At 30.3% G+C, this 12202-nt stretch overlaps 1 protein-coding gene across 1 annotated transcript in view; it reads right to left on the bottom strand.

The window, feature by feature from the left end:
* Ncam2 (neural cell adhesion molecule 2) overlaps positions 1–12202 on the bottom strand; it is a 468347-nt gene that overhangs the window by 50702 nt on the left and 405443 nt on the right. Inside the window, exon 15 of the mRNA XM_032900505.1 lies at positions 11449–11629. Coding sequence (XP_032756396.1) covers positions 11449–11629 — 181 coding nt within the window. The remainder of the gene's footprint in view (positions 1–11448; positions 11630–12202) is intronic.

Here is a 12202-nt window from a genome sequence, read left to right as displayed (position 1 = left end):
TCACTATTGCTGATGCTAAGAAGTGCTTGCTGACAGGAGCCTTATAATGGATGTCTACTTAGAGGCTTTGCCAGAGCATTACGTGTACAGATGTGGATGCTTGCAGCTAACCGGACTGAGCATGAGGACCCCAATGGAGGAGTTAGGGAAAGGACCAAAGGAGCTCAATGGGTTTGCAACCCCATAGGAAGAACAACAATATCAATCAACCAGACCCCTCCGCCCCCCGGATCTCTCAGGGACTAAACCACCAACCAACAGTACCCATACAGGTACTGTAGCTGCATATGTAACAGAGGTTCTGGCATCAATGGGAGAAGCCGTTGGTCCTGTGAAGGCTCGTTTCCCCAATGTAGGGGAATGCCGGAGTGGAGAGGTGGGAATGGGTGGTTGGCAGGGGGGTGAAATCCTCATAGAATCAGAGGATGGGGGATCGAGAAGGGGTATCTGGGAAAGAGGATAACATTTAAAATGTGAATACATAAAATATCTAATTAAAAAGAAACATGAATCTTGAGAAACAGCATTTTCTCTTAAATCTATACTGTTGATTCTGTATATGCGTTGTTGTGTAAATCTCTGTTTCTTATATGTTCATCTCTGAGAGGTACATTTATCAATACACAAATTAATTTCATGGTAAGAATGAAGAATTGGAAACCATACATTACTCAACAATCAAATAATAGTGTTAACTAGATTGAAAAGATAAGTATGTAACATGAAAGTTAGTCAACCTTTCTGAAGCTGGATATTCTCCTCTATAATATAAGGGAAACACCCTATGTCTCATATGGCTAGTGTGAAGATATGATTGAATGTGTTACTTAATCCATTCCCCGTGGTTTTTTGAGAGTTTGTGTTTAAGAATAAAACACAGAAGCTTTTCTAGCCTTGATAGTTACTATTGTTCGTACTCGTAAACAAAAATGTTATTGTTTTTGCTTTATATTTATCTGCAAAGAAAAGAATATTTATGATTTTTAAAATTATATTTTATGGTATTCCTTCAGTATCATAAATTATTGTACTGCAAACAGGGAAGTATTTGAGTTAATTCATAGTCAATATATATGTGTTTTTATGATCTCAAAATTGAAACCACTCACTAACAAACATTTATCACTGATCTTGACTACAAACGAAGGTTTTAAAAATGGGAATTTCACCAAGTTGGAAATGAAATCACACAGAAGGACAAAGAAGACTGTAACAGTAATAAAGAAAACACATGTAACGAAGACTTTCCGCAGTTTTCTTTATTACAACAATGGAGAAGACACAGAGATACATAAAATAAAATGACACTTAATACATTATGGAAACCATGCAAAGGATTATACATTGTACTTGATAGTAAATGGTGCGTGTTAAATAAGAGATGATACCAAAGACAATACATTTACAACATGTACATATTTTCAATAAAATAATTTGCGATGAAAACAAATGCCATTAAAATGATCAAATATTCAGTTTCAAACATAAAAATACATAAAGTCAATGTAAAATTATGAGAGAAATAATCATAAATAAGTCTGAATTGTGGACATTATTGAAGGCTGTTACTATTAGTTTATTTTCCTCAAAAGACTCAGGAGTCCTCATTACCCATTTAGTTCATACATAAAATGAAATTGAATTAAGTATAATTTGTAAATGATGATGTACTGTAAAATTATTCAACTATAATTTGTAACTTCATATTGTCTTTCATAAAGCCAAGTTATAAAAATAAAACTAATTCATCTTGAATATAAACAAATTGAAAAATTGTTTAATATCTAGGCATTATAAAAGCAATGTAAGTTCATACTTAGTGAGATGTAGGTATACGCGGATGAATGGAAGACTATACTTCAAAATAGATAAAAATAAATATTAAACTAGAGAAGATGTCATCATGAATTTGGGTGCCCGCAGAGCCCTTCACATACACTTTAATTAAACATGTGCATTTTTACACAACTTAAATATTGTTTTTTCAATTTCCAGAAATTCTGATAGATTGATTTTATAAAGTAATACAATTTATATCTGTAGTATTTCCTAAGAAACGATTTAGGGTTAGAAGTTAATAACTGGGAGTCAAGGGAGATTTGGTATATTATCATTAATTTTATCTATTACATGAGCTTAGACAAGGTAATGAATTTAAGTTCTATAAAATAAAGCAAGATATGAAAGCCATTATTGTCTTATCATGGTACATATAAATTATCTTTAAAGTAAATATACATTTTGTCATCTGTGTAAAAACAGAATACAATTTTAAAATATTGACTATAGAATAATAATCTGAACTAACCAATACTGGGATAAGTACAAAATGAAAATTTAGAAATACTTTACTTAGGTAAGGACTAAATTTATATTAGCAAAATCTTCAGAATACTTAAGTAACTATATCTTTTTTATGACCTAATTGGTATGGATATTGGCTTGCAATTTAAATGAATTTCATAATCAATTCAAAAACTGTTTTATATTCAATTGCTTGACACAGGCAAATGTGAGTAATCTATTAAATGCATTGGCTCAATATTTTATGATATATTTCTCTGTAACTACTGGGGCAGGAATTATATGTTATACGTGATTAACAGAAAACCAACTGCAGGAAATATACTCATTCCTAGACACAAAAGAGAATAAATGGCAAAAAGGGTAATGGACTTTTTTAAAATTGTGCATAATTATTAAGATGATGTTTTTGAAGATAGAAATGATACTTAATTTGGAGTTGTTGAGATTGTTAAAAATCATCGTGCACCACAGGAATCAATCATCAAAAAATACCTAAAATAGCAAGATATACATGGCATTTACTTCTGTGTATGCCTTTGTATTTATTCAGCTGGCATCATAATGTCAGAAAATTATACAGGATAATAGTCACTGCTATCAATAACTTATTTAGAACACTCATTATCTCTAACATTACAGCAAAAATGAACAATCCTGATTATTTGCATTTGAAGAACAACTTTTAAAATTCTTAAAAATAAGATTAAAACAATTCTTTCTTGTCTTGATATAATCTATTCAACTTTAATTGCCAAAGTCATTTTAATTTAATTTTTTTTGATTCGTGGTGAGAAGATATCATACAATACTTAATGCTTATATATCTAAAAATGTTCGTCCTAATTTGGTTATTTGGTGCACAAACTTTTATGCACTATATGCCTTGGTGAATTAAAAGAATAGTCAAATCAAAACACAGAGGATCCACTGAAAGTTTTCTTTCATCGATTTGAATGTAACTAAATCCTAATACATGTGTAGTGTTAAATAAACAACATTTGAATTAATGAATGGCCGTCATCATCTTAACTTCCTTCACAAAATTTGTATAGTCATTTATGTCCTTTTAAATAGCCAACTTAAGCATAAATGTGTATGTTGTAAAACCTATTAAAAATAAAATTTGTGACTGTATTTGCTATATCCTAGAAAACTAAAACCATTATACGTATATAGAGAACAGATTGGAAATCTAATTCTATTGTTTAACATTTATTAAAATATATCTAATCAAACTCCAACATGTTTAGATTAATTAGGAGAATGAAAATAAATAAAAAGGGGGAAAGGCATTACAATTTTAAACTACTTGTTGGTTAGTAATTACATATATGCATCCTCATAGTTTTTGAAAGAAATTAAGGATGGATTTCATAAGAGAACGCTTAGTTATGTAAGTCCATAGAAGTGCAAAGAGGAGGACTTTGAATGGCAATTTGTCCAAAAAGACATTTTATAGGGAAGAACCTACCACTACCTCACAGAGTGAACTAATAAATAATCACAAAACTTATAATTGAAAGGAGAGTCCCTTGAATCTAGGTGCTAGGGTTACTGTGTTAGAATTGAGAAGAGAAAATGGAGACCTTTTGAAATGAATAAAATACCATGACATCACACATATACATACAGATAACACGGCAATGCATGCATATCAAATCCATTTAGCTCCATCACTGTTACACTGTTTAAAAACTACTGAAATATTTTCAATCTTATGAATCACGATACACATACTGTTAGATCAAAAGTTATCTAGCTACCTAAATAGTTAATAGTACACCCACCTCATTACACAGATCCCTATACTTTCAACAATTGATATTTATTCATAAACAAACAGGACAAAAGGGGTAGAAACTAAGAAGCTTGTGTTTTGTTTTGTTTTGTTTTTTTAATTTCCTTATCATTAATCACAGTGCAGATCATTGCAGACTGATCCTAGGTAGATAAATGGGTAAAGAGGAGAGATTTATGTTTTCACACAGTAAGGTAACTTGGACAAAAAAAGATAAAATTCAGCAACAAGAGTTTGCCAGCTCCTTAATGTAACAATAAGTACATAATTTCTATGGTCCTTTGGTACAAGGAAATAAATTTGTGTTTTCCAAAACAATGCATTACATTTCTTAGTAACTGTGACATTGAGTGTTCTTGGTATCACTCTTGGGAATTTCAGTTATGAGATATAAACTTTAAAAAAAAAATCAATCAATGTAATTGGCCAAGCACACATTTCATGTTTTTCAAATGATTTGCGATTTCAGGACAATTTAAATAAGAGATGACATTTTTATGGAAATAGTTTGAGTCATGAACTAAAAAAGATTGGAAAAAAATGATGCTTAGAAATGTTTTTCTAGAATATGCTTCATTCTCAATAATTTTCACCCATCACTAATGACCATATCATGTCTTCAGGAAAATATCGAGGAATCTAATGCAAATGTCAGTGTCTATATATATAATTTAAAAAGCATGGGTCATGTTATAATACAAAATTTAAGAAAAATATTACCCAGATATTAATTAGATTTATATACTGAAAGAATTAAAATTTTTGTTATATTTCAGTGAAGAGGGAAAAATTATCTTTAACTAAATCATTCTGCAGATTAGTTAGCAAATTATAAGACAAAAACATAATTTTAAGCCAAAATATTTTAAATTATATATTTAAATAAAGCTGGCTACTAATCCACCATTAATAATGGACCTCACATAATAAATAATATGTTCGGGTATCCCCAAAGTATTGACAGTATTTCAGAGAACTGAATGCTTGATTTTAGTGGTTGACTCTCAAGCTGTAATTATTGTTTTTGTTTTCTTTTTGGTTGAGCAAGCAAAGACTGTCATGTTTGTTTATAAAATGTTAGGGTTGTATATCCATCTCTCTCTCTCTCTCTCTCTCTCTCTCTCTCTCTCTCTCTCTCTCTCTCTCTTTCTGTGGTCTGTGTGTGTGTGTGTGTGTGTGTGTGTGTGTGTGTGTGTGTGTGTGTGTGTGTGTGCGCGCGCGCGCATGCGCGCGCGCGCGAGTGCATGGTATATGTTTGTGCACATGTGTGCTTTTCCAATTGGCTTAAATAGTAATCATTATTATTTCAGATGTGGTTCAATGCTAACAGCATATTCCTCTCCTTAACGAATTAATGAAACTGGAGAGATACCATTCTCCTGTATTTCTTCCAATTGAGTTTTTGTTTGTTTTGGTTTTGTTTTGTTTTGTTTCTTATCTGAATGCAGCAGCTTCTTATTCCCCTCTCACCCTCATCTCCTTTAAAGTCAGGCCTAAAATGGCTGCTTTACATTCTGATCCTTGAAAAGGTGGTGACTGCTAAGTGTAGTGAAAATAGGATATTTGGATCAGATGATAGATCTTCAACACTGCCCAAAGATTTATGGGTAAGTACTAAATCAGTAACATTTAAACACATAGAGATTAAGTACTGATTCTGGACAATGGGATAGTGGCATTTTCACTTAAGAAATTGTCAATTGAACCTTCAAGTTGAGAAGAAGAAACTTGATTCAATTGTGTTCCTCCAGACAGTGTTTATCTCAAACTACAGAAAGCAGAACAAGAGATATATGTATCTGATATAATAGGGTATCAGGTTTATGGCTTATATAAATGGTAGAAACTATAAAATCTTAAAAATATTCACAAAACCAGAAATCTTCTTTTAACAGTACTAAAGACGTATAGAAGTGATTCACAATTTTGTAAAACAACAATTTACATACTTTATACTTATGGGTGTATGTTGAATGATATTCGCAAAGTAAATTGATAACAGGACATGCTATCGAAGATGCTTAAATTCAATGTAACAAAGTCTACTTTGCAAAATTGTGGATTTAGAGTCAAACATATGGTTAATGAAAATCCTTATGGAATTTTCTTCTGCATTGCCTTCTTCCAAATCACCCAGATAAAATTAGAGAGTGTGCTGAAAAGAGGAGAAGGCTAATTGTGCAAACAAAAATTGGACTGAAAATAACATTTGATTATTAATATTTGATTAGCCTGTAGCATCTGTTTTGTTATCTCAGGACAGGTAATACCATAGAACATATAAAACTAAAACAAGCAAGACAAACTCATGGCAATTACAAAAGTAAACCCAACAGCATTCAGGTGCCATGACTGGCTTCCATTTTCACCTTTATTCGCTTCACAGCAATTATCTGTATGATAAAATTGTTTTTGAACATAGAAAACAATAAAAAAAAAAAGAAAATTGTCAATAGGAAAAGAAAAGAAAAAACAGTAGGAAAGAAAAAAGGAGAAAAAATTAATGAAATATTTACATACAGCTATTTACATTTAACTAGAAAATAATTACTCTGACAAATGACGATGATTAAAACAGTATATCAAAGGTCTTCCAAATAATTGCTCTATACTAAAAATTTATATGAGAACATTTATCAATAATGTTTATGCCAGGGTGGTCAGAAATTTTTTTTGTTAATTATTAAAATGAAAAATATTATGGTTATATGTTGAACATAAGGAATTATAAGAAAGAAAGCATACGACAATCCCATTGTCAATTAAAATATTAATAACACCACAGTATACATAAGCCTGTAATAATCCACAGTATACTCTACCATAATTTATTATCATTCATATTACATAGCCATTATTAAAATTCAAAAGAAATAACTACTATAAAATGCAAGTAAACATCCAGACATAGAGGAAGAGTAAAATGTAGGAGAAACCAGTCAATTTTTTACTGCCAAACTCTATATATATTGCTGAACCACTTCACAAAATATTCTGAAAGTAATGGTACTAATAATAATTCATAATTTTGATTTTATGTATATTAAAAGTTAATAATGTGTTGTATCAGCATTTTTATTATATTGAGAATTTCACGGAGCTAAAATTAAGTTTTATCTTGTTAATTTGACCATGATTTCATGACTTTTCTGAATTTATTTAATGTATATTCTAAAATATAAGATGAATCATTTTTTTATTTTGATTTTCAAGTGAATGCTTTTTTCTGATCTCATGTGTGCAATTATAACTGTATATTTCATGTATAAATTATACATATAATTAGTGTATAATTTATACATTATAGTAAAATGGAATAGGCTCCCTAATATCTTATAGTCATATATTTCATCGTGTATGTTCCATTTCTCCATAAACAAAAAGATGTATCTTCAAGATAAGCTTATCTTTAGTCAAAATAAACTATATTATAATTTAAAAAATATTTTTAAAGTTAGGATCATAAACTAGAGAGAAAAACAATTAATGCCAATATATATATAGAGAGAACATCTTCAAAAGATTATATTGTATATAAAATATATAAGCAGATTATTATAGAGTAATTCCTTATTCACATAATTGATCTTCACTATAGATGTGGCCCATTGTTTGAAAGTATTGTAAAAGCATTTGAGTAATGAGCTTTATGAATAAAATATCTGTATATCTGCATGGATATGTATCTACTATGATAGACAATATTTAAAAATATTAATCAGTATAACCCTTACATTTATATCTTCTCTGTCTCAAAAAAATGACTTGTTTATAATTTTTACATGCAACATTTCAGTTAAGATCTTGAATTTATAGTTTATTTAAAACTGGAGGGAAAATGCATTAATTGTGATTAAAATCTATGAAGATCATTTTGAAATACTATAGAAAATATAATTTAACTCTGTTGAATGCTATGTATTTAACTGCTTCCAGGATCCTTATTAGCACTTTAATAATTACCTAGATGGTAAGTAAACAATTTTAAGTGTACAAAAGCACACTTTCCATGTGGCTTTATAAGGTTTGTCAATCACTGGTTTCAATTATTAAATTTAAAAAAAATGGAAAATTCCTTTTCAAATTTCCCACTTTTTATGTTGAGTTTCTACCCATTGCACAGGAGAGAGAGAGAGAGAGAGAGAGAGAGAGAGAGAGAGAGAGAGAGAGAGAGAGAGAGAGAATGAAATCATATCCCGTGTTCTAAAATAGCATGGCAGGATGGCAGGCTTCTCTATTGTATCTAAGCTGTGGTTGGGTTCTTACATATTGCACATGAAAGAGTCGAGTTTTCCTCACCTTAAATGTCATTCTCATTATCTTTGTTTCCTCTATCCATATTGACAGGCACATTTCTTATAAATATCAACAATGAGGGGAATCAAGTTTTGCTGCTGTGTATGACAACCCATTGGTTATTAGTCTTTCTCTGAATCACTTTGACAAAGTTGCATGCAATGACAATTGTGTATTTCGAATCAATTGTTTTCCACAGCATTTCAAACATCCGTAGTTCTTGGTACTTGGTTCTTTGATTCATTTTTAGCAATTAAGAAAAATCCCTTAAACACCATTTCAAGTCCTGCCTGACATACTTCTAGAACCAAGAAAGTCTCATGGAATATCACAAACAGAAACTCTTTGGGGAATTTGAATATTATTTTTTGAGTTAATCTTTCTAATCCACAAAACCTATTGACCTGTTAATTCCCATATCCTCAAAATATAAATTTCCAAACCATGTTTTTTCTATTTGCAATATGAATATCTAAATAATAATTTGACATTACATGCCTCAGGACTATCGGACTATTTGCCCATCATTCTCTAACTAAGATACAAGAGTGTAAAGTACCAATTTCTGCCACACTATGGGAAGAAACTCACAAAACCTTTCAACTAGAATGGATTTGGTAGACCAGATGACTATTTGTGCCTTTGGAATCATCTCTCTGAATTACTTTGACAATATGTGTTGTCTCATCACTTAAATTTAGTAATATGAATGCAAAGCATATAATGACTACACCTGTTATGTGCTACTAACCTTTTTCTAACTCCCTTTAAGATCTTGAGAGTTAATTACATAGTTTTTATAAGCCATTGAGGCATAGCTCTACACCTATGAGTCTCCTGAGGCAAACATGTCCAAATTCTTTACAGATTCACTCAGGTTCCTTCTAGTTGCTAAGGAAACAAGCACTTGTGTCAAAGATTTTTTTCCATGCAATACACATACTTGGAATTTAATTACTTCAAGTATCTTCAGAAACTTTCTTCTAGAAGAAATATTTCATCATCCAATTTCACACTCATATAAGATATATGCTATTGATTTGCTATTTACAGCCAATTTATTTACCATTTATTTATAGAATACTGAGATAAGAACAATAAATCTGACGACTAAATTTTACTTTTGACAGATTGTATCATTATTTAAAGTTTACATTTTTCAAGGTATTATGTTTGACAGGTAACATAATTATGGGATACAATATGGGAATGTTATGCACTGTACAGTGTCATTTGATACATTTTTATTTCTTTCCTCTTAAATATTAGTATTTTTGTTGAGAAAGCTAACAATGTGGAATACTATCTTTCTATAGGGATGTTGTAAGTAAAGATTAATTCATATGATTATGCCCTTTTGCCTATTAAAAATAATATTTATTTTTTACATAAATATTTACTTTTGTTCATAAAGCACTAAAACTTTTGTTTGAAATTATATCAAATGTCTAGATAAAATAAATTATAATTTATCTGCCTATATGAACCAATATGAGAATTCAGGAAATTGGATATACTTTAGATTCCTTCGTGAGCTACATTGATTAACTTTTAGATCCTATTTAATTCACATTTAGGAGACATGCATGGAATATAATTATCATGTGCACAATATAATTGTAGACAAGATTATTGGTATTTCAAATTTTCCAGTAAAAATAAATAGATAAATGGCACTATATCCTATCACTTTTATATAGAATAATCAATTCCTTTCCAAAGGCAAGTTTTAAGTATATATAATGTCACATAGACTTGACATAACTCAATCATTTAATCTCCTAAAGGCAAACCTATAAAACGAGTAGCTTTTCTTTGAATTATATTTTCCTAGGAATATAAAGTGATGTTACAGGAGTACCTTTCAAATTAAAAAATTAATATTATGAGATATCCATAATATTTCTGGAGTACCCTGACTTCAAAATTTCAAAAATATACAGTTTAAAGTAATTGTGAATAAATATTAGCAATATTTGGTTACAAGTTCAATTAGTTTTAAATGTTATGATGTGTATAATATAGTTTAATCAAAGATTAATGATATCAAAGTTCATTCAATCTTAAAAGACTAGCATATTAAAAATCATGTCACATTGATGTCTGAAATTATAAGTTAAATCATATAACCAGAATGACATTTTACATTTTTTCTTATTTGAAAACTATTATGCCTTAATAATGGTAAGTGCTACAAGTGAAATGATCCAGGATTTTATGAATGAATATTTTGTTCTTATCACATATTTGTAATGAAATATATTTAAAAATATATTTTACAACCATCTATTCATAAATCAAATAACACTTATTGTGAAGAAACATTTTAATTCACAACTGGAAGAATTAAATATCATTTTGCTCTAGCATATGTCCTGTCTTCATTGTATTCATAGAATAATTCTGAAAATAATTTTAATAACATATTATGATATTAGCATATTAATGTGAAATGGAATTAGGATTTTACCTGCCACAGAGATCAATGATTGGTTTATATTTAAAAACAGGTTAAAAGTTCCCTGATATATTTGACCCTCCTTATAACTCCAGCTCCAGTTCTTAATCAGACTGTATTTTAAGTTGTTTCTGCCTCACTGATTTTGTTTCCAAAATCAACTTTCTTGGTCAGGCATGGGTGAGCTTGTCTTCTGCGGCAGACAGACAAACCAGAGCTGGAAAACAAGCTCCCAGGGGATTGGCAGAAAACTTGACTTTGCAAATGTTTCTTCTCATCTCATCAAATGTTTTCAGGTGGATTTTCGTCTGTCTTTCTCCCCTTCAATCCTCCCCCTCTTTTCATCATCCCCAATTCAATAATATAGCTACAGATATCAAATCATTTGTTTTCAAAGATCCAATATCTCATGTTAATGGGAAATGTGAAACTCCATTATGACATGCAACAGTCATCAGGACTAGAACTTAAAACTGAGATAGACACTTCTGTTTATCTATTTTAATTTTCATCATTTGTAAAAATATATCAGAGGGGTTAAAAAAGGTGATGTCATCCTAATTTTGAGAAAAGATAACATCTTGCTTACCTTTAATAATGTTGGGCTTTGGAGGCATGCTGAACTCATATACAGTTGGCTCAGAATACCCAAGTCTGTTGGCAGCTGTGATTTGAACTTCATAACCCATTGTCCACTGCAGATGCTCCAAGATAATGTGGTCTTTATTTCCCTGCACCTTCTTCTCTAGCCACTGATCTTCCTTGTCTTTCTGTGGAAGTAAAGTCAGGAGGTTTAGGTAAATAGTGCTGTTGAAAGGTTCTACTATAATATAGTTTTTAGGAATAATGTAAATATTTTTATTATCTCAGTTTTCTAATAATGTATCTGTAAAATTTCCAGTGTAATCTATTCACTGTCCTTTTTAATATTTTTATACAAACATTAAGATACTAATCAAGAACTGATGATATTTTAAATTAATCATGAGATAATATAATTCAACCTCATTATTTTACTCTTTATTCTCACACACAAACTTGGTTTACAGTCATTTTTGACTGTTAGTCTAAAAACGGGTAACTGAATAATTGCCAGCGACTATTACTAACCTAACCTATGTTCACATGCCTGTGTACATGCCTGTGCGTATATGGACTTGTTCATGTTGATGCAAGCTGTATATAGAAGAGGGCATTCAATACTTTACAACTGCAGTGACAGGAGGTTTTGAGCCTCAAAATAAATGTGTCACTTAGTAAACATGTGTCTTTGGCAAGGGTTGTTAGTAGTCATAACACTACGACAAATTTCTAGCATATGTGTCAGATTTTCAAACATATTT

The sequence above is a fragment of the Rattus rattus genome, chromosome 4, assembly GCF_011064425.1.
Source record: "Rattus rattus isolate New Zealand chromosome 4, Rrattus_CSIRO_v1, whole genome shotgun sequence".
NCBI classification, from domain to species: domain Eukaryota; kingdom Metazoa; phylum Chordata; class Mammalia; order Rodentia; family Muridae; genus Rattus; species Rattus rattus.
This window is presented reverse-complemented; position numbering and strand designations above follow the sequence as displayed.